General features: G+C 42.7%; 4 protein-coding genes across 5 annotated transcripts; 2 read left to right on the plus strand and 2 right to left on the minus strand.

Annotated features, from left to right (window-relative positions):
- Window positions 1-535: 535 nt before the first annotated feature.
- On the minus strand, window positions 536-7220 carry sv2 (synaptic vesicle glycoprotein 2). The gene is made up of 13 exons (XM_028957638.1): window positions 5672-7220; window positions 5420-5494; window positions 5118-5279; window positions 4863-5025; window positions 4657-4778; window positions 3656-3819; window positions 3495-3575; window positions 3093-3188; window positions 2591-2679; window positions 2377-2501; window positions 2195-2290; window positions 1292-1451; window positions 536-837 (listed from the first exon to the last, which is right to left on the minus strand). Exons 1-13 carry the CDS (start codon window positions 5772-5774, stop codon window positions 654-656), a joined length of 1620 nt encoding a protein of 539 aa, XP_028813471.1. The 5' UTR covers window positions 5775-7220; the 3' UTR covers window positions 536-653.
- Window positions 6562-16240, plus strand: snx1a (sorting nexin 1a). 2 transcript variants are annotated; one of them, XM_028957635.1, is made up of 15 exons: window positions 6562-6721; window positions 7880-8609; window positions 9280-9416; window positions 9522-9588; window positions 10477-10520; window positions 10623-10764; window positions 10909-10987; window positions 12199-12274; window positions 12549-12662; window positions 12823-12916; window positions 13326-13531; window positions 14016-14159; window positions 14465-14545; window positions 14624-14695; window positions 14780-16240. In XM_028957635.1, the coding sequence occupies exons 1-15, from the start codon at window positions 6599-6601 to the stop codon at window positions 14828-14830; spliced, it is 2160 nt and encodes a 719-aa protein (XP_028813468.1). In that variant the 5' UTR covers window positions 6562-6598; the 3' UTR covers window positions 14831-16240. The 2 variants fall into 2 exon arrangements, with proteins under 2 accessions (XP_028813468.1, XP_028813470.1); XM_028957637.1 differs by lacking the exon at window positions 6562-6721 and adding an exon at window positions 6920-7219.
- A 1186-nt stretch (window positions 16241-17426) lies between these two features.
- Window positions 17427-22588, plus strand: snx22 (sorting nexin 22). Its single transcript, XM_028958517.1, has 7 exons — window positions 17427-17639; window positions 21235-21318; window positions 21502-21606; window positions 21683-21777; window positions 21865-21882; window positions 22006-22073; window positions 22206-22588. Exons 1-7 carry the CDS (start codon window positions 17556-17558, stop codon window positions 22376-22378), a joined length of 627 nt encoding a protein of 208 aa, XP_028814350.1. The 5' UTR covers window positions 17427-17555; the 3' UTR covers window positions 22379-22588.
- Window positions 22589-22841: 253 nt separating this feature from the next.
- On the minus strand, window positions 22842-24842 carry ppib (peptidylprolyl isomerase B (cyclophilin B)). The gene is made up of 5 exons (XM_028957912.1): window positions 24612-24842; window positions 24197-24310; window positions 24003-24096; window positions 23674-23858; window positions 22842-23483 (listed from the first exon to the last, which is right to left on the minus strand). The coding sequence occupies exons 1-5, from the start codon at window positions 24744-24746 to the stop codon at window positions 23361-23363; spliced, it is 651 nt and encodes a 216-aa protein (XP_028813745.1). The 5' UTR covers window positions 24747-24842; the 3' UTR covers window positions 22842-23360.
- Window positions 24843-24894: the final 52 nt, after the last annotated feature.

Here is a 24894-nt window from a genome sequence, read left to right on the forward strand (position 1 = left end):
GCCAGATTTCATTTGATTTAAGAACGCACTCAGATTGTATTGAGCACCAAATGGTGAGCTTTCGACCAACTATCAACTGGAAAGAACAGACCTGAGATTTGTGCTCTGTACATAGTTTTAAATCAAACTGATGCACTTTTTAATTTGCACTTCAGAAAGGGGTGACTGGTTTTTAATCACCTTTTTCTTTTTTTCTTTTTGTACTTCAGCAGAAGGGCAGGCATAGTTACCTTGGGCATGACCCTTTTTCCTTGGCGTTGCTTGTTTTCCTGTTGAATGTAGAACTAACTTCCTTCGGAGCTATTACACTACTAGCTTCTGTAGACCTAACGCAGCTTTGCCTCCCCCTCCCTGTATAACTGGAGTTGTGTGCCAAAGACCAAGTGTCATCTTTTCTTTATCAAGTTTGTTGTGCTGAGCTTGTTGCCTAGCCCAGCTGCTTTTTAGAGTTTGGAAGTCTCTACCTCATTGGTCTGCCAACGTTGCTGCGGTTAACTACGGATGTGGAGGATGTTCTGATTGCACAATAAAGGTGTTGAAGCATTACTTTGTCACTTTTATTTCTTAAAAATTAAGCAGAATATGTTCAAGGTGCAAATGTGGCCTTTTTGTTCCCTTTAGCCTGCTTTTTATAATGTCAAAATTTGTGAAAGTCAGCCTAGCTGAGTTTGTTTGGTCCGGGGCAGTCGTAAGGTCACCAGGCCACCTGTCAGCAGGAATGCTGAAACCAGCAGTACAGGCACTGCACAGTTTGTGTCCACCAGCTGTCCGAAAATAACGTTTCCTGTGATTGCAGCTATCCTTGCAACACCACTGAAGAAGCCCAATGCAGAGGACCTGAAAAATGTGTTATATTTTGGTTATCTGGAAGAGGAATGTGTATTTTGCCAAAAAAGGTGAATGTGTTACATACTGCCGTGCAGCACATTGTGCACTCTGCATTTAATACATCGCCCATCAAGAGCAGGGGGCAGTGTGTGGCGATTGTACCTTGCTCAAGGGGACCTCAGTGGCACCTTGGTGGTTCAGGATTTGACCCCACAACCTTCACATTATGAGTCTGCTTCCTTAAACATTAGGCCCCCACTGTCCCAAGCCAATAGGACATTGGCTCGGCCACTCATATCAATAAGATACTACGCCTGAATCCCATAAAGAATCTATGAAGGGATCTAAAGGCCAGATGGATTGCAAGGAAGCCTTCAGGCCTCTAGATATAATCTCAAAATCAAACTTAAGACATTATTGTAAATTGATTTGTTCCTTTTGTGCAACTGGATGTGGCTCTTACCGCAGATGTGTGGGATAAAGTTCTGTGCTTAGAACATCCAGGGCGTTCCAGCAAATGACCGACACCCCACTAAAAACACAGGACATGACCACACTGTGGGTTTTTGTCCTCACCACCCAGATGAAGAACACACTGATGCTGGACACCAGTAGACTGATAACTGCAAGGAAAAAAAAAAAAGACTGGTTAAATTCAAAAAGTGCAATACAAGTATTTGTGGTCCCCTAATATTATATCTGAATTATCTTTCCGAAATTCAGCTGTGGTGCAGAATTACAGCCACTTTTAGCGAGTCACACAATATGATTTCCCCAGGAGGTGCCGTTTCTGTAGCTTTAAATGCAAATGAGAGGACAGAGGCCTATAGAAATGAGCAGGCATTAGTGGAAATGATGTCATCAACACCATTTACCAACCAATGTTTGGTGCAACCAGGATGTCATGTCAGTGTTTTTCAAGAAAAAAAAAACATAGTGAGTCTCACGAGATGGAACTAAAAAAGAAAAATACATTTGTGCTGATTTTTAAATCCAATCACTGAGCAACTGTAATACTTCGCACGTTTTCAAGCCATGACTGTCAATGGAGATAATGTTGTAGGGGGGGTGGAGGAAAATTCTCTTGGCAGACAAAGCTTGGGAAACAGGAGGTAACCTTTCCCCTTATATGCCACATAAGGGGACAAATTCCAGGTCCGACCGTCTGAGCTGCCGCACTCTGAACGGCGAAGCGGAATGGCCAAAGGACTCTATACACCTATCACCATTTCTAGCCACTGCAGGACCACAGACAGGTTAGGGGAACTCGTAATAATGTTAATTAATCTCACATAGTGAAAATTGTATGTTATGGGACCTTTAAACCATTGAAGGAACATCATAATCACACCAGGCATGTACTCACAGAGCAGAATCTTTCCTCCCACTATATCCATCAGCAGAATTGTCAAGATATTCCCAGGTAGGTTTGATGCAGCAGTGATGAATCCTTCCATGTATACTACAAAATAAGGTCCAGAGACGCCAGTTAACCAAATTCCTTCATTCAATGACCTGTGAGATGTTAATCTTCAATTTTGTACTGACCAGCAGTTTTAACAGGATAGCAGCTCCCATTTTCTTGGGTGTGTATAGAAATATTTGCACAAGGTGAACCTCCCTCCTCTGCCCGTTTGAACAGTTCAGGGAACCACATCCATAGCCCATAATAGCTGTCCACAAACACATCCATCACACGGTCTGTTAAATGGGTTTCAATGACACTTTCTAGATCATCTGCATTTTCTAATGAATCACCCACCCAAATGAAATACAGTAAAATATGATGGTCATCACTGCGCTTCTGGAGGACAAAGGCCCAGAAAAGATCTGCAATATTGGTTCTACTCCCTGAAAAAAAAAAAGAAGAATATATACATATACATGTCGTAATTAAATTGTTCAAAACACAATAAAGATAAAAAATAACCTAAACAATTTTATTCCCAATGTTAAATAAAAATTTCAACTAAGTACGTAAAACTTTACGTTTTATAGCCTTGGTTCCCCAACTGTGGATCTTCTAACAATACTGCTGTGGGTTTAAATGCAGTGTAGCTGTTTTTAGTGTCCTCAATATAGGACAGGTAATATCCTCATTTGCAGCATGTTTGCAGTATTGACAGTGGATGACAGTCACTAATAAATAATATTAATTCTAGGAATAAAACTGCCCCATAGTTTAAAAGATCTGCACTACTTTTTTTTGGTGGTTCACATTATAAAAAGTTTGAGAACTACTGCTATATATCTTTACCTTTTACCTTTTTGAAAAGGTCAAGTAGAGGTTGAGCCTTGCCACGGACCAGCATGCCACTGTGTGATTCCTGTTGTGATGATGTGGTGAGCAGACCCCTAACCTGAGGATATCACCAGACCGGATGTTTCTTTACAGTTCGACGCATGTCAGACTTGTTACTCTGGACTTTTGGTTAAACTGCATTTTATCCCTTTTCAGAAGATATCATGCCCAATCCAACCTTGTGCATAACCATTTTATGCATTTAATTAAATTTGTTATCATCAGTGAAATGCAGGTTTGAGTTTTGCAGCATTCCAGACAATGCAGGAATGATAAGCAGAGAGCATTTAGTGTAGACATGATTTAGTGCAAGCAAACTGTAGATAAGTGTAACAATTTGGCAAAGTAATTTTACAGCTTGTACCGGGAAGCACTTCAGACTGCCTCTATGGTTGAGCTCAAACATCTTTTGAAACACTCTGAGTGCCTCTGCCTCACATCCTGTCTGCAAAAGAAAAGCAACTGAGTCAAATCTGATCTGTTCATATCATTGCTGGTATAATACTCAATATATATTTATTGCACCTCCATAAGAAACTTGGGGCTCTCTGGCATCACAAGTTTGAATATAAGAGCTGAAGACAGGCTTGGGACCGAACAGAGCACCACAAACAGCCTCCAGCTCTGGAAGTCAAGCGAGCCCAGCTGAAATCTGGTGGATGTGTTGGGTATGATGAGCCAGGCCAAACCTGTGGGTAACAAGAACACAAATGCTTTTTACTTTTATGCCGAATCAGAACATTCACAGAACATTCACAATTAAATCATTATACACAAGCTTCAAATGTTATATTAAACTTTTTGGCCAATTTCAATGATAATAAAATGGTAACATTAGGGTAATAAACATATCGAACTAGAAGATGGCCAGACACAGGTTCAACTCCCATTTACCACTGTGCCCCTGAGAATAAATGAATAAACGTTGAAAAATATATCCTGCTGGTTAATCAGATCCAAGTAACAACCAATTGTCTTCAATTTACTGACTGCATTAAAAAAAAAAGAAGTAAAGAGGAAACCCACTCAGTGTGACTTCACTGTTCATGGCCTGTGAACCAAATCTTTTAAGCTATAAAAAACAATCCAAAAATGTTCATACATTTTTTATTTATTTTTGTATAATGTTCAGAACGAATTTTATTTGTGCTTTGAGATTGTTAGTACAACCCAGCAGTGGTGCTCTCATATTGCACTCAAACTTATGAAAAGTCCCACTCTTGAACCTCCCACACATTTTGGGATGCAAATGTGTGGCATTTTATGTCAGCAGAGGATGATCCGTTTAACAGCCAGTGAAGGTGGACAGAATCCTGTGTCCTCTTCAAAGTCTCAAACAACGTCTAACCATATTTTCTTGCAGTTATATGATTCTATAATTAGAATCATTCAGAGTATTTGCAGTGTTTTATTCCTCCATTTCAATAAAAAATTGTGGTTTCAAAATGTGGCCTAATTACAGTGGCACTAAAACTGAACGTATCTGACATGTTTGTACAGTTTTGATAAAATGCAAGGAATTATACCTGCTGCCAGAATGTTTCCTGCCATCCAGAAAGTAGCCAAAGCACTGATCATAGCACCCCTCTTAAGGTGTGGCTGAAACTCCGAAAAGTATGAAAAAATGACTGGCATTGAGCCCCCAACCCTGGAAGAGACAAACACAGAAGACAACACTAGTCCTTTTAGAGCGGAACAGATCAAACATTACTTTACAGGCCCTTCTACTCACCCAATACCACTGATAAACCGCAGAAGCAGGAACATCCAGAAGCTGGGGGCCAGGCTGGCCAAGGCACCAAACACTCCATTTACTGCCATGGAGACAACAAGGACCTTCTGGCGACCTCTCCGATCAGCAAGGCAGCCCCATGCATATCCGCCCACCATCATTCCTTCAGGAATAACAAAGACATCAGATGCATTTATTCTGGAAATCTGACTGAGCTTACATTCGGTTTAAGAGGAAAGGACACAACAAAATCACCAAGAAATACACTGGCAGTGAGCATCCCCATGTCTGAAGAGGTGAGCTGCAAATCACACCGGGCTGTTGGCAGTAAGAACGACATGCACAATATCTCCACGGCATCGCTGGCATTTGCCCATCCACATGCCACCAAAAGAAGGCCGTGGAACAACCCAAAGCCTATTAGAAAAAGGAAAGCAATACATTTGTGTTATATTACTATTTCTATTCTTCTTCAGTTCCTTGGAATTATTGTTCACTAACAACATCAGCGTAGATCATTTATACAGACTGACACTTGACAGCATAATGCGGAGTACCTGCTTCTTCAAGTGCCTCTGAATAGGAGCATTTTTTATGGCCATTGGTTGCTTGGTGCTCTCCTGTGCAGCATTCTAAACAAGGAGAAACAATTCATCAGGATTGGCAAGATTCACCAGCCCAACCTGCCACATTATTGGGGATGTTTTAATTACAAAATCAAGATACATTTCATGTAGCTGCATTCAGACAAATTGAGAAAAAGCCACGGTTTGAAATGGTCATGCCTATATATTAGAATGAAAAACAACCTTCTCCGTCATCCGAGTGTAGTACGGAGTAATCGCAACTCGAGGAGAGAAGCGGCTGTCGAGATGCATCTGCGCAAGTCTCTCCGTGGTTTCGGCGAGACATCAAGTAAGGCGACCGAAGGCGAACTGGTGACAGAGTCTTATGGATTTTTCTTGATTGAAATTAAAATGAAATTGCACAGAAAACACAGCGAAAACTACATATTTCGTACAAGTAATAATGTTTACATCCGGATCACGTGAACTTCTACATGTATCAAAGTAAAAGGCCAAGAAAGTATAATACGTCTTACTGCAAAACAGGCAATAAACCATCTGTTTTTATTAAAAAAAAACACATTATTGTATAAAACCAGATATTTTTATCCTGAACGATAATACCCATGTTGTCCGTTCCATGTGGTCATAGGTTAATTTGTATCTGCAAAGTATAGCATGTCTAAAATGTAGCATACGTGTGTACATGGATTGTAGTTATTTAATGCTACTCTAATATGTTATCGTATTGTAAGGGAGTTATGAAAATCTTTATACGACATTATATTCCATACAGCAGAATGGAAATATGGCTAAACTTTCTTTGAGACTTTTATTTTGAAGAGGATACTGGATTCTGTCTACGCTGAACTCTTCTCTAGCTTCCTTGTTGCTAACCGTATTCAGCCATTTTATACAAACTATACATTTAAAACGGACTTTATTATACGCAAACAGTGAGCAGTTTCCTTGAGACTCGCATAATGGCGCAATAAATGAGTTTGTTTTGAGAAATCCAACATTTGCGCGAAAGACACTTCACGTGTTTGCCAGTGGGGGGCGTTACGGCGATTTTCCCGGTAAGGTTTTTTTTTTCATGCCCTCGTCTTGACAAAGTTTTTTTTTTTTTTTTTTTATTTTGCTGCTGTCGTGTCCGTCTGCGGTATATGAATGAAGATGGCGGCCAGTTCGGAGCGGAGTCCTCCTCCCTTCCCCGACGCGGAGGATCAGGAGTCGGAGCCCGCTCTGCGGGACGAGGACAGCGACGAGGGCGCAGATATTTTCCTGGGCACTGTGAGTCGGAAGCCTTTCTCTCCCCCCGCCGCCCCGCACTCGCGAACCGAACAGGCCAAACGGGCAGCTGCGCGGGATGAACTTCGAAAACTCCTTCCCTCGCTCGCCGAACCCCTCTCGGCCGCACGGCTTTGCACGTCCGCCTCCGGAGCCGTACACGCGGTTCGGTGGCGCGGCGTCTGACTAAAGAAGGGCGAGAAGGGCTTTAAAGTGACACACGCCCACACGGTTAGCCGGCTAGCGGCGCGGACTTCCCCGAGACCCGCACGCCGAGCCGCCGGCGCAGGAGGCGACGGTTCCGCCTCGGGTGTCGCGTGTGATTCGTAGCGGCGACGGGCGCGCTTTTCACCCCCCCTCCGGTTCGCCTCAGCCCGCGGCCAGGCCCGTCTGCACCCGTGACCGTCCTGGACAGGGGCGCGGGGTTTCCACACGTTTTCCTCCGAGCGAAACATGGATGCTCTGTCGTCAGGCTGTACTGTTAAGATGGGCGAGGGCCAGGTGAGAGCTCGTCGTACTTTTTGTCTTTTTTTTTTTTTTTTTTTTTTATCTTCATCCTTGATTCTGATGATCGCCAGTAGACGCGAATCGTTTTGTAGATTCGCTGCGTGGTCGCTGCCGGAACGTCGGTGACTAAATCGGTGTTGCAACGACTTTTCCTGCGTGTCTGGATGCCTCCCTTCTGCAGAAACGGGAACAAAGTCGAAAAAAATGGACCACGCAGCGCACATGTTGCTGGTTTTGATTTGGTGTTGATGAGCATGTTCACGTCGCCCGTACAGAGCAAAAAAACTTTTTTATTTATTTATTTGATTCACTGCGTATTTTTCTTTGCGCATGTAAGTATACGACATGTGTTTACGCGCTACGTACACCACTGAATGCAGCGGCCAAAGTTCTGGCCTGGCCCGTGTGTTGCTCCTCGTAAAATAAAGCCAGCTCAGCCGCCAGTCATGTGAGCCTCAGATGTGACCTCTTGGCCATTGTCAAGCTTCAGAGGTGTTAAGACAGCATTTTTTTTTTTTTTTTTTTTTTTTTTTGCTTGAACCGCGTTCTGCGAGTTTTTCTGCATGATTCGTCAGTGTTTTCTGCTATTGAACTGTTTGTAAAACCAGTGTGTGTGTGTGTGTGTTGTTTTTGTCCATTGGCCCGATTCCTTAGAACCCATTGGAGGCCATGGCTGATTCTACCTTTTCTGCAAGCGATGTCCTCAGCGACCTGCCGAATGACTTGTTAGGTGAACCACCAAGCGCTGTCTTCGGTGACCCTTTATCAAATATTAGCAAACAGGAGTCCACCTCCAATCCAGCCAAACAGTCAAGCAAGTTGCCATCTGACGTGCCATGTGACATCTTCGACCCTTTGCATGGAACAGGCATGGAGCCGAAAGATGATGGCAAAAATGCCTCCTTGATTGACATCGTTATAAACCCGGTCACTAGTGCCAAGGACAATCTGCCGGTGGACGATCTGCTCAGCCAGCCAGAGATCGATATCCCCGCTAAGACAAAAACGGAACAGCCAGCTGAGCTGAGGAGCGAAGAGCGGCCAAAGGATGAGCCACTGAGTGTGGCCTCCAGCAAACCGAAGAAAGACCTGTTCGAAGACTCGCCTGAAGACCTGTTCAGTGAGCTGCCCAAAACCAAGGCCAAGACCAAGCCCCAAATGGACCTCTTCGGTGACTCCTCGCCTGACTTATTCATGGACGCGAAAGCTGCAGCGGACACCGGACCTGGCCGAAATGCCCCGGCTGACCTCTTCTCTGAAGAGTCTGTGGCCACAACCACCAGCAAATCGGCGAAATCGAACATCAGTGCCAACTCTATTGTTACTGCCAATTCCAAGGCCAATGGCGTTCACTCTGATGAAGAGGAGCAAGACATTTTTGCAGGTACCCCCCCCCCCCCCCAACACACACACACACACACACACTTGAATTTACAGTAGCTCACATTTTTATATATTCACATTTTTTGCATTGTCTTATATTTTGACAATTGATTTACAATTGATTTAATCTATTGCATTACACACATATTAGTTATGTATTAAAAATCTTTCAATTTGATGTTAAGCCTACAGCACTGAAAGCTCGGAAATGCCATTTTGGATTTAGAAATGTTAGTTGTAACATAGTCTGGTCTGCAAATTCCTGTGTCAGCTCTGTGCAGCTTTCCCTCAGGAAGTAGAAAGCGGGACCAGAAGTGTGCCTCACTGACCCGACGCGCTGACCTGACGCTGGTTCTGCTGATGGGGGATTTTTTTTTGGCTCTGAGAACTGTGTAGATGTTTATCCTCAAGTTTTTTTTTTTCGTGGTTTGTTTGCTTCTGTTCTTTTCTGGTGATCCTTGCTGCTTTTACACATGGGCTCAGGTTCCAGTTTAGAGAAACATATCACGTTATTGAGATCTAGTTATGTCTGTTGCTATGGTGCTAAATTACGTTAAATTGGCTTTTTTTTTTTTTTTCGCTCTTCTGAAACGGAGAGAAGTATGACATTGATTATGAGACTTCTCTCTTTAGATCTCCCTTTTAATTTGTTTTCTTCGTCTGTCTCTTAGAGGCCACTGTTGAGCTGTCCCTGGACAGTCCCCACAATAATCGAAAGACGTTGGACACCACCAAGCCCTCAGAACCTGCTTCCTCCCTTTCAGCTGCTGCCGGTTCTTCTAAAGCTCAGGCCAAAACCTTAGAAGAGGTGGGACAACAGCACTTTTTTTTTTTCAATGTTCATGTGTACCTTTCCTCATGCTGCAGCCTGAAGTAACGTTGTTCTGACTCTCTGCTGTCTGCAACTTCACAGCTGGAGGAGGAAGAAAGTGAGGACAAGTTTGAGCTCAATATCTCAATCACCAATCCAGAGAAAGTTGGTGAGCTTCATAGTTAATCACCAAATATAGAAACAATCCAAGCACTGAGGGAACATTGTACCAAAGCATCGTGTAAAGTTTCCGTGACTGGTGTAATGACTGCTTCAGAACATGACCAGTACTGGAGAAAGGGCAGGGTCAGTGAGAACGAGACCTCAGCGTCTCCCCAGCTGTCACAGTACATTTCAGTCTTTAGCTTCCTCTCTTTCTCCTGATGGCAGCTATTTCTCATTTCCTGTTTTCTCTCCCCCGACAACCCTGTAGCGGTGAAAAGTGAATGTGAATCAGCTTTTGCTTTACATTAGTTGTTGAACTGCAAGTGGCCACTTGTACTGTACTTTATTTCTGTAGACCCCCCACCCACCCCTGTTGCAGATTCTTCACAGCTTGCTTTCTTTTTTTTTTTCAAAATGCGTAAACATTTTATTAAGATATGATAATCCGTTATTAATCCTACAAGTGGGAAATTAGCATTGTCACAGCATGAGATATTAGACCAGCAAAAATACATAGAATACATTTACAGCATTTATCCAGAGCGACTTACAACCAGTAGTTACAGGGACAGCAACTTAGGGTTAAGTGTCTTGCTCAGGGACACAATAGTTGTAAGTGGGGTTTGAACCTGGGTCTTTGGTCTCATAGTCGAGTGTGTTACCCACCAGGCTACTACCAACAGCCAACCAACCATACACTACACAACTACCTGAATTCCTGTACCTTGGTCTTGGTCCTCAATTATGAATGGTTGGTACGTTTAACAAAGTACAAGGGCACAGTTGATGGCCTTTATGAGAAGTCAACTCAATAACCCTGCACTTTTTTTAAATTCATTCATTGTTTTCCCTGTAATTCTGTTAACATTCTCATTTTGCCTGTTGTTTACAGGTGATGGTATGAATGCCTACATGGCATACAAGGTTTCTACACAGGTATCACCCCATTCATATTCCTCAGAGAGTGCTTAATGATAATCACACACACACACACTTCTGTTCCCTGCAAGGGTTTACTTTGTTGTGTGTCTCTTGTAGACCACGCTGCCCATGTTCAGGAGTAAGACGTTTACGGTCAGGAGACGTTTCAGTGATTTCCTGGGTCTTTATGAGAAGCTCTCGGAGAAACATTCGCAGAACGGCTACATCGTGCCACCTCCACCAGAGAAAAGCCTCTTGGGTAAGACTGACTTTTGAGTCCCAAATCCTTTTAATCAAGTCTCTGGGTGCATATTATTCAATGAGCCACCCAGATGACCAGATTGAAAAAACAGTTGAAATAAGACAGTGTGGGTTGATTGGGACGTCTCTTAACTTTTGACAGGTATGACCAAAGTCAAAGTAGGAAAAGATGATCCATCGTCTGGTGAGTTTGTGGAAAGGCGGCGAGCATCCCTAGAAAGGTAAGTTGCTACTGGTCTTAAGGCCTGGTACTATACTCAGTTAAAAGGCCAGTATATGGTTGCCATTCTCTAAAAAAGTGTTGTCAAGTGTCTTTTTCCATTTTATTTGTCTTCGTATGGCAATAGTTACATGACACTGAGCTGTTCTTGTATCTCACCACAAGGTGGCACTGTGAGTGTCTTGTTTGCTGAAGGAGGGCATGTGTTGGCATGGAAGGTGCCTGGTCTGGCACTGGGCCTGAAGTAGTGATTCTGTGGCAAAAGTAGTGGCCTGCAATGAAAATAGTCAGACTGCAGTTATTTAATTTGGAATCTACTGAGTGGTGTTTCAAATGCAAATAAATTTTATATTTAATAATTTTTCTCTATAACTCTGTATTGATCATTCATCACCATATTTTAATGTAAATGTGAACATAAAGACTTAACAAGGAGTGCCATCCAGTTTCGGAATGTCTTTTAAAACCTAAACCTCTGTTAACTCTTAGATGGGTGATTTCATTAAACAAGCCCAAATAATATTAAGCAGTGAGATTCATATGACCACTTCCTGTCTCACCACTTCACTTCCTAGTACTTCTCATCTGTAGTACTTCTCATCAATGTGTGCTTGGTTCAATGGTGAAATCCTCGTCCTCCGGTCTTTTAAACCCTAAACTCTGTTAACTCTTAGATGGGTGATTCATTAAACAAAAGGCCCCCAGCACACCTTGAATGCATGGTGTCACTCACATACCACTCTCGGTGGTTGTAGCTCAATGGGAAACACACTCATCTATTAACAAGAAGACCACAAAGTCATAGATTCAAACCCCACATACTGCCATTGTATCGCTGATTAAGACACCTAACAGTTGCTACAGGGGTACAGTCCCTGTATCTGCTGATTTTAAGTCCATAAAGGTAAATGTAGAAAACTGACTCCATTTGTGCAAAAAATCATTTTTATGGGTAATTTGCATAAATACATCTTCCATTGGTATTAGAAGGTGAGTTAGAAATTGGATGACTAAAGTTCGTATAGCATCATTTTCATTCTTAACCATTTCATTATGCTCATGTCCTGTGATTGAAGTGGATAAGTGAAGTGGATAAATGGGCCCAAACTTGAGAGACAAAGTGATTTCCCTAATTTCATGTCTGCATTTGAGAGACTTCATCTTTGACTATCAGTTGTAGAGAAGCTTTTGTTTGTGCTGCTTGTTCCTCAGGTATCTTCAGAGGGTGGTGTGCCACCCATCCCTGTTGCAGGACCCAGATGTCAGAGAGTTCCTGGAGAGGGAAGAGGTGAGATCTGGTGAGGGTGTGGTTACCCAGAAAGGAATGGATAGTGTTTAACCTGATATGTTTGCACATGTATTCTGTTTCAGGCATTGCAGTAAAATAGCTGTGAGAGAGAAAAATGTTGAACAAGGAGGCTATATAACACCGTATAGAATATATTTTTTTTGTGTGCATATTTTTTGCAGGAAATAAAACAAATCTCAAACTAAACATGATGTACCTCACAAAAGACTGGCCTCGGGGCATTTGGTTTTATGTTATTTACTGTGTCTCTCAGCTACCCAGGGCAGTCAACACTCAGGCCCTGAGTGGTGCTGGTTTTCTGAAGATGATTAACAAGGCCACAGATGCGGTCAGCAAAATGACCATCAAGATGAACGAGTCCGATGTTGTACGTACCCAAAGCCCAAATAATATTTTAATGTGTCAGCCTTTTAATAAGCAGTGAGATTCATACGACCACTTCCTGTCTATAAGTATTTCTCATGCTCAGTAATGTGTGCTTGGTTCAATGGTGAAGTCCTCATCCTCCTTTCTTTCTGCTCCTGCAGTGGTTTGAGGAGAAACTGCAGGAGGTAGAGAGTGAAGACCAGCAACTTAGGAAGCTCCATGCTGTGGTGGACTCACTGGTCAGCCACAGAAAGGGTGAGTGCCTGAACCCTTTTAGCCATGTCTGCTGAAAAAACTGAGCTGGCGGCAGGGGTTCAACCAACCAGTGTGCTTCATGCACTGTTAGCTGTAGTATATCGGTTTACATTTACATTTACAGCATTTATCAGACGCTCTGGAGCAACTTAGGGTTAAGTGTCTTGCTCAGGGACACAATGGTAGTAAGCGGGATTTGAACCTGGGTCTTCTGGTTCACAGGCGAGTGTGTTACCCACTAGGCTACTACCACCTAGTTTTACTTTCTTTATGTGCTTTTTCGTGGGATTTTGGTCATATTGATGCATTATTTTACTTGGGAAACATGATCTGTGAATTTCACTTTACAAAGGGAGTGGTGGAGGTATACCTTTGTGTGTGTGTGTGTGTGTGTGTGTGTGTGTTTCAGAGTTGTCGGTGAACACTGCAGTGTTTGCAAAGAGCGTGGCCATGCTGGGCAGCTCAGAGGACAACACAGCCCTGTCCCGCGCCCTGTCTCAGCTGGCTGAGCTGGAGGACAAGATTGAGCAGCTGCACCAGGAACAGGCCGGGAACGATTTCTTCGTTTTTACTGAGCTGCTGGCTGACTACATCCGACTGCTCGGAGCAGTCAGGGTACAGATGCATTTTTGTTCACAGCGCATAGTTTTTTCCACATTTATGTTATGTTACAGCTTTATTCCAAACTTGATCAAATAATTTTTTTTAACCCTACGTCAACAAAGTATTGAGCAAATGCTCTTTTCAGTTTTTTATTTTTGATAAATTAGCCAAACCCCCAATAAACCTTTTTTCATGTTGAATTTATGCGGTGTTTTGTGTAGAACAAATGCATTTGATTAAAAGGCATTTAATAAAATTTTGAATGAACTGTGACATAAATTGTGGGATACTTTGTAAATACTTTCCAGATGCACGGTATATTTTCAAAAAACATTTTTCCCTCCTGGATCTTGACGTCCAGTTAAATATGATACACAGAGTATTACAGTATACAAACATGATTTAAATTGATGAGGTATTATGCCTCGATATTTTGTGCTGTAAGTCTAACTCGTGTAATTTGGTGGTTGAGCATCTGCTTGTTGTTGTGTTGCAGGGCTCCTTCGACCAGCGTATGAAGAGCTGGCAGCGGTGGCAGGACGCTCAGACCACGCTGCAGAAGAAGAGGGAGGCGGAGGCCAAGCTGCTGTGGGCCAACAAGCCTGACAAACTCCAGCAGGCCAAAGATGAGATCGCTGAGGTGCTGCACGCTGTTCTGGCCTGTCACGGCACGGCCTTAGAAGTTTTTGGCAGTTGTGGTTAGACTAGCGATTGCATTGTTCTCAGCCTTTGTTGTAGTGTTTGTGGTATTCCTTGTTCTGAATGCCTTTACTCGTCCCCCGCTGTGTTTGTGTGGGGTGTAAAGAAGCTACAGCTGTGTGTACAGTCTCTGCTTTACACCTTCTTTATAACTTATATACGCACAGCTGGGTGCCATGCCCAGACTTGCTTTCTCTCCTTATTGGTTACTCCATTTTTTTTTTATCCCCCTTCACTGTAAAACAGTGGGAGGGCAAGGTAACGCAGTACGAGAGAGAATTTGAGAGAGTCTCAGCCACTGTGCGGAAGGAAGTGATCAGGTTTGAGGTATGAAATCAACTGCATCTGACCTGCCCAAACATTTTGTTAGGCTCTGTCCCACCTTTATTTTCTTGCCTCTGACAGAAAGAAAAGGCCAGAGATTTCAAGAAGCAGATCATTAAATATCTGGAGTCTCTGCTGCAGTCACAGCAGCAGGTGAGATTGTGCCCCATTTTCAGGACTTTTGACGCAAAGTTGATCTGGAACGTGGTCAACGTGTTCTCTCTTCCCTCTCTGCAGCTGATAAAGTACTGGGAAGCATTCCTACCGGAAGCAAAGGCCATCGCATGATCGAATGTTCACGCCTTGGGGGGGGAAGGCTGCCTTTTTAAAAAATATACACTTTACCTCTTGCCTATAAACAAAGATGAGAGTATGAAATGCATAAAGAGATACAAAGGGAAAGAGATACAATCTAATAGATTTTTTTTAATCACCCCAAACACACAGCTCTTTACTTTGTGTTAATAATTGTATATTTTACATTTAACCTTCACATATATTTTCCTAATGAAAAAAAAAAAAAGTAGAATTTATCTGTAGATGGTATGAATACATGGTGGCGGGACTTCTCTATATTATGTGTATGCAATTGTGTTGCACTTTGAGATTTGGCTCGTTTACAACAGGGGGCGCCGTGTACCCCCTCTGTCCCCCTTTTTCTTTTTTCAAGGGACCTATATTGATGAGAGTTGCCAATTAAACAACGAACAGTGTTTCTGAAGATCCACTGTTTCATTTTTTTTCTTTTTATTCATTGTGAAATGGTTGAAATCGAAATAGTTTTAAACTTCTTTATATTTGAGGAACCTGTTTATCTTCACGTTGAAATTTCTCACATGCTGTAGCGACTGTTTTTTTTTTTTTTTTTTTTTTTTTTTTTTTTTCATATTAATTTCATGTATTTGCTTGAAGACAGACTGGCTGTTCTTTAAATACTTGTCTGCATATTTCGGCTCAGTGTCTGGAGGCTTGTCCACTTCTACCAGGTATATAACACCAGGTCCTTAATGCATTAATTTCAGTGTTTTCAGCTAGGCTGGGACACTTCAGCAGGCTTACTGTCATTCTGATAAATGTATTAAGTCTATAAGATCCAGAGTTTTGCCCTCTGCAACTCATACGGCAGGATCTTTTTACCCTGTTTGTGAACAGATGGCATGGGTATGGTAATACGGTTTCTTGGAGATCAGCGATAGCATGCTGCAGCACTTAAAAACAGCAGTTGCAGTGTTACTGATAGACAGGGTTATTATAAGTCAGAAACTGATAACAACACAGCCAGCTGTTTAAGAGTCACAAATGTTCTTTTAGTTCAGCATCCATGTTTTTCTGCTCTGGCTTCCTAATTTTAGTAATGATTTGAAAACATTTATTATAAATGTAAACATAATGCCAGCACTCAGTGAGTAATTTTTTTAATTAGTAAATGCTATGCCATCTTTAGAGAAGTGGTTATATACATAAGAAGACTGAAAATCTCAGCCATTACTTCACTTTTACAGCAGTGTGTGCTGCTGTTTTGAGACACATCAGCTTGACGTTGCATTAGTCTGCAGCGCCATTTTTGAGTATAATTCTCTATTCACTTTTGCTCTATGGAAGGTGACCTTTTATTAACACTTTTTGCAAAGGGTTATCAAAGATATCAGATAATAGTTGCTTTAACTGCCAGAAATGACCACAAATAAAGTTCCTTTATACATTTATTGTGGAGTCTTTTTTTTTTTTTTTTCTTGATGTCTCTCATATTGTGTGGAATTTTATCCTCTTTTGTCAGAAACTAAAAGCATAATTACATGATCCTTTATAATATTTTACATGAAAGCATAGTTCTTGTTTATATAGCATTAGAAGTGCAGCCTGTGGGAATCCATTAATATGACGTTTACATTTTTTTATTGTGGACATTACCTCATGTGTCACCTGCAGCGTCCTTCCTCCTCACACTTTCAAAGGAACTGATCCTTGAGATGTTCCTGCTTTCAGTTTTATTTTGTATGCATGTGCAAAGAAGTCACTTATGTCTGTGTACTCAGTTTTTACCAGAATGTGGACATTTTCACTTCATTCCCTGTTTGTGCAGTTGTCATGTGCCTTTATGAACGTTGCTGTTGTTTAGTCCTGTTTATTTGGTGAATTTCTGTATTTACAAAAACGGAGATTATTAAAAAACACGTAATATACATAGTGGGGGCGATGGAATTTTTGTGGAGTAGCACAATACTTCTGTTCTTCAAAATGGGACGTTAATCTTATTACCTGTTACTCATATCAAGTCTTGCGCAATGCCCTGCAGGTTTAACAAGAATCAACATGATTGATTAAAATATGTATTTTTGCTAGTCAATAGAAAAACATTTGGACATAGAATTAATAGAAAACGTATATTATAAGTACATATACATTATTATATAAGTACAAAATACATATATTATTTACATTGACTAATTAAGAATTAGCAATAAGCAAATGTCATTAATGGAATATTTGTTCATTAGTCGTCTAACAGTGTTAACTATGGCATGATGCTCCCTGAACAATTAATATAATCAAATGTGGCAGTTCTTACTTTATTTAAAACAAATTGTCCCTCAAGTTCACAAAAAACCCATTTTCCAGTATCTTTTTTAAATAATGTCAAGGAAGTGGTGATTGGTGCCTTTCTCGTGCTGTTGCTGTGTATTTGTGCGAGGTGAACGTCAGACATTTCTTGAGGGAGTGGTTTGTTTATGGGAGGGACTGAACGGGTAATGGGCGGGGCTTGGGCTTATTTGCAGGACGGAATGCCCTGTTTGTGGGCGTGGTTTTGATGTATTTGTGGGAGGGGCCTCGGGACTGCCGCTGGAAAACGGGAACGTGTGCAGCACCGCGAACCTCCGGTCTCGTTTTTTTTTTTTTTTGTGTGTTTTTACTGTCAACACCGGCTAGGCTCTGTGTCAGCATGTAGAGACAGGCGGGAAAAAATTACATATATATTTTTCTCTTTAATTCACACACGACGTACTGAGGCGCGATGTTGGAGTATCTGGGTCCAGTGATTGAAGTGTCCATTCCCTCAGTCGAAAAGGAAGAGGACGACTCGGGCAAGATGAGGAAAGTAAGTTGATTCCAACGTTAATGGCTGTAAAAAGTTAAGCTGTTTGCTTACGTACACTCAAAATGTACAGTGAGGCCAGCCAAACTAACTAACTAAATTTGCCTGATGTAGAGAGTATAGTGCGATAAAAATGGTTTCAAACGACAACATTTGTCCAGATCCCATGAGGACAGTGACGTCCAATGAAGTGAAGGACGACACAAAGTCAAGCGTTACTTAAGTGCTCGTGTTAATGAACCATGCCCCCCCAGGGGGAAAAAGGGCTTAGGCAGCGATTTTTGTTGTTGCTCGCTTCATTGTGCTGCCCTGTGCCGGTGAGACACAAGTGGACTTGTGATATGAATGGAAAGTGGGGACCCCCCCCCGCCCCAGCCACCTGTCTCTGTGCTGGTCCGCTGCCACAGCTCCTGATCCGGCCAAGATGAACGTGGAGCGGTCTATTTCTGCTCCTCTGAGGCAAGCCGGTTCCTTTTAAACAAGCCATTATAGGATAAAGAAATATTTACGTGCATTACCCGACACACCAAGACCAGACCAACATGCTGCAACAAGTACTTGTGTGCCGTTAATACGAAGAGTATGTTCTTCCTGACTTCCTGTGAATGTTATAATTCCCTTCCTGGGAAGAATGGAGGCTTCTGTTGTGCAAATCTAATATGACAACAGTGGGCCTTTCAACGGGCTGGATTCCTGTTTGTTATGCTGCATATGACTGTTGGCTGGGTGTCTCCCGGCCACAGGATCTAGTAGTGGGTTCCTTGCAGGACGGGAGAGGAGCTTGCACTGTCGCACCGTGCATGATAGCTGTCACGGCGCCGGAAGGGGGGACAAATCTTCCCCTCGACGTGGACAACTGGCGAGCAACTGCTGAGTCGATTGCTGGTCGGACTGGAGCTGTCAGTCAGGAATGCGGTGCCCTCAATGCCTGTGGGGACAAGTTCCCCACGTTCACGGTTTCACATGCGGATGAAGTGAGGAGTGCCGGTGGTGCCATGCTGTCACCTTGGTCTTTGACAGGAGGTTGTTATCATCTATATAACAACCAAAAATGTTTATAGGACAAGTCCATGTTACATTTTACATTTACAGCGTTTATCAGACGCCCTTATCCAGAGCGACTTACAATCAGTAGTTACAGGGACAGTCCCCCCCTGGAGCAACTTAGGGTTAAGTGTCTTGCTCAGGGACACAATGGTAGTGAGTGGGATTGAGCCTGGGTGTTACCCACTAGGATACTACCACCCCACGTGCACAAGTATGACGTGACATTGGGGTTCATTTAGGGACATTTTGACATTGTTTTTAAAAAATGGAAGTTACAACAATAGCAGTGATTTTCTACATTCACTGAGCACCAGTAGGTTCCTAAATCAACTCCCAGGTGAGATTTAAACACCATTGCAAATCTCATTAGTGGTAGGTTGGTCGGATTAAAAAAAAAAGGTAAGGAAGAAGCATGCAGGACGCTGGCTAGAAAGTGTGACACTGTGAGAAGATTTGGCCGTCATACTTTACCCATTAAGCTGGTTTTGAGGATGCATTTCAGTTTCCTGCCTATGAATGGAGTTGGGAGGTGTCTATGTGGACTCGGATGCCAGTGTCCCATTTCTGTGGGTGTTCCCAAAACACCCTGCAGACTTCTCCTAAGGCAGGCTGCCGGGAGTTTCATCCCAGCGGAAATATCTAGACCTTTACACATCAACAACAATGAGCACTCTGTGATGCCGAGTGATCATTGGCTGGAGAGGGTTGAATGGAGGACTCTCCAGATACGTCTTATGGCCCCCAGCACAAAGAACCCAGGGATTGGGACTAACGCCCTGATGAAGTTTCTCCCTCTTCATTGTCAGCCCTGCTCAAAGTGTCATATACACACTGGAAAAAAATCTTTATGCTACTTTCCCTTTTCTGATGTTTGCTTAGACAGGGTCAATGTTACTACAAGTACACTAAATGATTCTGACCACATTACGTTGTTTTTTTTTATGAATTAAATGACCAAACACAGGGCTGGTGTATATGCAGGCTTTTGAGATCAGCTCCTCAAACCCAGAAAATCAGTCCTCTAAGAGTTGAAATGAAAACCTGCATGCTCACCAGCCCGGCCCCTGCTATGTCCAGATATTTCATAGTAATTTGACTTTTAATTTGCAAAGTTAGAATTAGTCATTAAAAATTGTATGTATTGGGACAAGGATTGCTTCACGGATGCAAAATATACCCCAGAAAAAAAGATTTGGGTGGATAGCGACATGGCCCCACACCTCCAAGGTCGTGAGTTTGAATCCGAACTTGGACATAATGTGCGCGGAGTTTACATGCTCTCCCTGTGTTCGTGCAGGTTTCTCGGCTTAGAAACGTTCGTATGCTAGATGAATTGGCCCTGGGGGAGTCCCCTTGTCCGTGCCTAGTTTCCATGAATGGGCTTGGGTGGCTGCAATCCTGATAAGGAATCAGCAGGTATAGATAGTGAGAGGTGTGTGTGTGAGTGTTTTTTATGAGGATATGTTAATCATTGGAAGAAAATGCATTGGAAGAGACTAGCTTCTCTGCATCTGGAAGTCAGTTTGGAGACTTGGCGAAAGTAATGTGATTAACCAATAAAGATGAAAGTCAGCATGCAGCGTCATGTGAACCACCATGTGCTCTATTTGGGTGCTAATCTTTTTTCAACCCTCTAGTCCAAGCAAAGGACCAAAACGATACTGCTTTAGTGGAACTGAGTAAAACCTGTAAGTTCCTCTGGTGACCAGAAAAACCAGAGACAAATAGGATGTGTGCAGTATCAGGATGCTGTGGAAACTCAGAGAGACTGAGGCTAAATATTGACTGTCTACATTCCTCAGAGAAACAAGAAAGAGTGAAATATTCACTGGAAGTGATATGAAGTGAAATTACATAATATACAGATAAAACTGGAAAACTAACATTATTTGTATAGATTCGCTTTTGAACACATGAATGCTTCATTTACGCCAACAAAGGCCTGAGTGTAATTCCCATTGAGGCATTTTTACAAGCAGACACACCCATGCCCTGCAGCTAAACCTAGACCTTGCAGAACAAAAATATCTACGATCTCTGCAAATAGATCTACAAATATGTAAATGTAATATGTTAAATGTAAATATACCATCATTGATCGTGATGTCGAAAGATCGTGATGTCCTGCTCACCTCTGCAACCTGAGGGTGCCACCTGGTGGTGTCTCATCCAATTGTTTTAATATTTTTACTCAATTACCAGCCGAAACCCAGCCACAGTGGATGCATGTGACGGTGTACTTCTATGCCCTGGTCCCAAGCCCGGGTGAATGGGGAGAGTTGGGTCAGGAAGGCCATCTGGCATAAAACGTTTGTTCTGACCTACAGAGCGGTTGACCCGCTGCGGCGACCCCTAACGCGAGCAGTCGAAAGAGGAAGAAGACTCCGCCGACCCAACCGCTCATGAGACCTGGCCCCACTTATCCCAGCCTAGACATTCTACTGCCATTATGCTAATCAATTGTATTATATTAAGACAGGGATGGGGTCAGATTATTTGGTAAATTGTTTGTATTTAGACGTTCACCTATAACCGTCTTTCTGAATTTCAGCTCTTCAGAATGGAAATTTTATTTAACGGAAGGAAGCACTTTGTTCTTAGGCGCCAAAGTGAATTCCAGATGCTCCATAAAAAGGTAAGACTGTTGCAGTGAGTGAAAATGATTGATTTTAAATCAAATATTGCATTATGCCACAATGATTGATGCTGTGTGCAGGAAATTAAAATTTAAAAAGGCCTGCATGCCTTGCACCATTAAAACAGCATGTAGCCTTAATCAAGGGCTGTATAACAGGAGACTCTTCTGTTGATAAAATAGCTAAAGAAGATTCTACATCCTCCTGACTTCCCAAGCAAGCGAAACCCTAACCTGAGAACCAAGTCCCTTGAACTGAGGAGACAAGAGTTGGAGTACTACATTCAGGTCTTTCTTGTTTTATTCACGTGAATTTCCATCCCACAAATTCACGTTTGCTAATTCTTGCTCACATTATCCACAGGTAATGTTGCATGAGAACGAAAGCATTCCTCAGGAACTTCTGGATTTCCTGAAAATTAAACATTTCCATTCAGCAAACAAGGCCGACAGCATTGGGTAGGTAATCGCTTCAACAAGGCCCAGTTTTAAATTTGAGCTGATTAAATTAATAAAACTCATAAATTAATATTTCTTTGTGTTCAGTGAAAATGATGAGTGCAGGTAAGCAACAACTTTATCTTTCATACATTGCAATCACTGAAATACATACAGCATCCATAAACATTGGTAATGTTTAATACTAGTCATGTGACTTACCTTCATCCTATACATTTTGACCCTTAGCTGTCAACTGCTGCACCAGTGTGTCGTGGCCTTCGCAACAGACCCCTATCAGCTTGAAAAAACATCAGGTACCCCCATCCTAGTTATGTAGTGTTGCTTTCCCAATCAGCACACCACCCCCTTATGTTTGTGGAGTACGTCCTCATACAAAAAAAAATAATAATTTTTACTAAATATCCTGCTACACTGATGTTTTTCAGGACTCCCAGACATTGTTGTGGATGGAGTGCTTCAAGGATTGTACCCCAGGGACATCAGAGTTAGTTTCACAGAATGCACCAAAGCTAGCAGCCTGGACCCAACACCCAACGCTCCTACCGTCACCATAAGCTGTAGTAGCCCACGGAAGCTGCCCGAGACCCAGAAGGCTTGAGTATAATGTCAGGACATTTTCTGTGAAATCTAAAACCATGCTAAAAAGGCAGCATGTTCAATGTAAAATGCATAAATCAGTCAAAGGCTCGATTCAGTACACAGTTAATCTATAAATAAAGTTATACAATCAGGATAGTGCTTGGGGGGGAGGAAGAGGAACGAGTGCCAACATTTGCTAATGTTCCAGCAAAATAAAATCTATTGCTTATGTGGTGGTTCAAATCAGCTAATTACTATATGCAATATGATTCTAATTTTCAAGCCATGTGTGGTTCTAAGGTTTCTTGTTCCTAAACGTACTCATTCTTTAGGTTTGTAGACATGTATGCAGATGAGAGAAATACCAGGCAGATGAAATAAGCCCGTGTTTGCATCTTTATATACGAACCATTTTTTTTTTGGTATGTAGAAAGCTGAAAACGTGAATATTGTTTACACGAGAGGAAAAAAAAACCATTCCAGAGTGTTAACAAAACCTGGATCTTTTATTGAAGATTTGTTTACAAAATTCAGGTGCCTGCCAGACCACCACATGGAATAGACTTAGTGTCAAGTGGACCATGCCTCCTTTTTTGGAGCCACACTAAGCCAATAGCAAGAACATACGGAAAATGTAGGCTTAAAAACACCACTCATCCCTAAATGACAACTGAACATTGATTCCAAACTCGTGTGGCAACTAAATAGACAAGCAGGGCGGTTGTACCAGCTGGACAGAGGCCACAGAGGTCCAGAGCTACTGGGGACATTTTGCTCGATTAACACTGAAGGCCCCCTTATACAATAATCAGATTGAAAATAGTGGCACCAAGGTGTGCTTCCAGGTGGACAAGAGCAGAAGCACACGTGGAACCACCGATCGGACGGACTCTGTAAAGAGTCCCTAATAAAATGGACCACAGTAGCGGCAAACACACACACACACACAGGTCAAATCCCCAAAACCCTAAATGTTCTGTTGTCCCCCACCCTGAGGAACTTTACTCCTTCGCTATAGCGAAAGGTTTCTCTACATCGATCTTGCCACACTCATGGATGGTGACGTCCTTAAGCGGTTTGTCCCTGCCATCAGTCTTGTTTGCCTCGATTTTCTTCACCACGTCCTGAAAAGAAAGATGCAGCAACGCAAATTTCAAGCAAGACTATGAAGTCACTACATTTTTTTTTTCTTGTGGAAAATTTAATTAAAAAAGGTGGGACTGTAGAATTTCTGGGTTACAGTAAGATGAGTGGATGAGTGCGTTTCTAACACTTAAATCAGTAACTATTGGGTGAAACACAATTAGAACTTACCATTCCCTCAAGGATTTTCCCAAAAACGACATGCTTCCCATCCAGCCAAGGAGTCTTGACTGTTGTGATGAAGAACTGAGAACCATTTGTGTCCTTCCCAGCATTGGCCATACTCAGCCAGCCTGGTCCATAGTGCTTCAGCTTGAAGTTCTCATCAGGGAAGCGGTCTCCATAAATGCTCTTTCCTTCATGGGAAAAACACAGGATATTCCGTTTCTAAGCAAAGAAATGTTTTTGATTGCATGCAACCCTACCTTTAGAATACACGTTTTATCTAGATTTGCAACAACTGAGATACATGAAACCATGACAGCAATTGTCTGTCTTACCTCCAGTGCCATCTCCTCTAGTGAAATCTCCACCCTGGATCATGAAGTCTTTGATCACACGATGAAACTTGCTGCCCTTGTAGCCAAACCCTTTCTGTTAAGAGACACACAGGATTAATCTGAACATCATTCCTCAGAGTGGATACACACACCAACAGCAGCAATAAAAACGCCAACAAGGCCGGCCTGCTCACCTCTCCTGTGGCCAGGGTGACGAAGTTCTCCACGGTCTTGGGAACGGTCTTGCCGAAGAGCCCCACGACAATGCGGCCCACGTCGTCGTCGCCGATTTTCATGTCGAAATAAACCTGCGGGGACACAAGTTGACGCGTGAAAACCGGCGGGCCGCAGCCGCCCGCGCCTACGTGGCCCACAGCGGCATTTCACGGCAATTCCACGCTGCGGCTTGTGCAGAAATGTGGGATACACGTATGCACAGATTAACCGGAAGTTGGGGGGGATATGGAATTTGGGCACCAAATCGTTCCGGCGCGGTTTAATTTTTAAAATAGAATATCACTAAATGCAAGGGTGAAACTAGCAAAAACCCGACTTTAAAGAGCAAACTTGTCCACCGGGTGACTAGAAGCTGCGCAGCAGCCTGGATACCTTGGCCGTGACTTTGGGGCCTTTCTTCTTCTCGTCCGCACTCGAGCCGCTCGGGAAGACCAGGAAAAGCACCGATCCGAAGATGATCGTGACGGCCAGCAGCACCTTCATTTTTCTCTCACAGACCCGCACCATAAACGAGAAGAAAAAAGTGCAGCCGTGGCGCCGCACTCGTAGTTATAGCAGCGGACAGTGGCGAGGGGGCCGGGGTGTTCCGGGGAGGGAACAGACGCACCAGGAACCGGAATCCTATTGGACGGACGGGACGACGCTTTCCGCTGTG

Source organism: Denticeps clupeoides, chromosome 17, assembly GCF_900700375.1.
Source record: "Denticeps clupeoides chromosome 17, fDenClu1.1, whole genome shotgun sequence".
In the NCBI taxonomy this organism is placed as follows: Eukaryota; Metazoa; Chordata; class Actinopteri; order Clupeiformes; family Denticipitidae; genus Denticeps; species Denticeps clupeoides.

What these genes read in the sequence shown, in the direction of transcription:
- sv2 (XM_028957638.1), bottom strand. Translation starts at nt 5,774, where the DNA reads ATGTCTCGCCGAAACCACGGAGAGACTTGCGCAGATGCATCTCGACAG. An exon ending in AGAGGCACTTGAAGAAGCAG is followed by an intron (nt 5,280 to 5,419) that starts GTACTCCGCATT and finishes TTTTTCTAATAG; the next exon opens with GCTTTGGGTTGTTCCACGGC. An exon ending in CTATCCTGTTAAAACTGCTG is followed by an intron (nt 2,291 to 2,376) that starts GTCAGTACAAAA and finishes CTTATTTTGTAG; the next exon opens with TATACATGGAAGGATTCATC.
- snx1a (XM_028957635.1), top strand. Translation starts at nt 6,599, where the DNA reads ATGAAGATGGCGGCCAGTTCGGAGCGGAGTCCTCCTCCCTTCCCCGAC. An exon ending in CAGATATTTTCCTGGGCACT is followed by an intron (nt 6,722 to 7,879) that starts GTGAGTCGGAAG and finishes CCGATTCCTTAG; the next exon opens with AACCCATTGGAGGCCATGGC. An exon ending in AGATGAACGAGTCCGATGTT is followed by an intron (nt 12,663 to 12,822) that starts GTACGTACCCAA and finishes CTGCTCCTGCAG; the next exon opens with TGGTTTGAGGAGAAACTGCA.
- snx22 (XM_028958517.1), top strand. Translation starts at nt 17,556, where the DNA reads ATGTTGGAGTATCTGGGTCCAGTGATTGAAGTGTCCATTCCCTCAGTC. An exon ending in TCCAGATGCTCCATAAAAAG is followed by an intron (nt 21,319 to 21,501) that starts GTAAGACTGTTG and finishes TTGATAAAATAG; the next exon opens with CTAAAGAAGATTCTACATCC. An exon ending in TCAGCTTGAAAAAACATCAG is followed by an intron (nt 22,074 to 22,205) that starts GTACCCCCATCC and finishes GATGTTTTTCAG; the next exon opens with GACTCCCAGACATTGTTGTG.
- ppib (XM_028957912.1), bottom strand. Translation starts at nt 24,746, where the DNA reads ATGGTGCGGGTCTGTGAGAGAAAAATGAAGGTGCTGCTGGCCGTCACG. An exon ending in GCCCCAAAGTCACGGCCAAG is followed by an intron (nt 24,311 to 24,611) that starts GTATCCAGGCTG and finishes GTGTCCCCGCAG; the next exon opens with GTTTATTTCGACATGAAAAT. An exon ending in TCACCCTGGCCACAGGAGAG is followed by an intron (nt 24,097 to 24,196) that starts GTGAGCAGGCCG and finishes GTCTCTTAACAG; the next exon opens with AAAGGGTTTGGCTACAAGGG.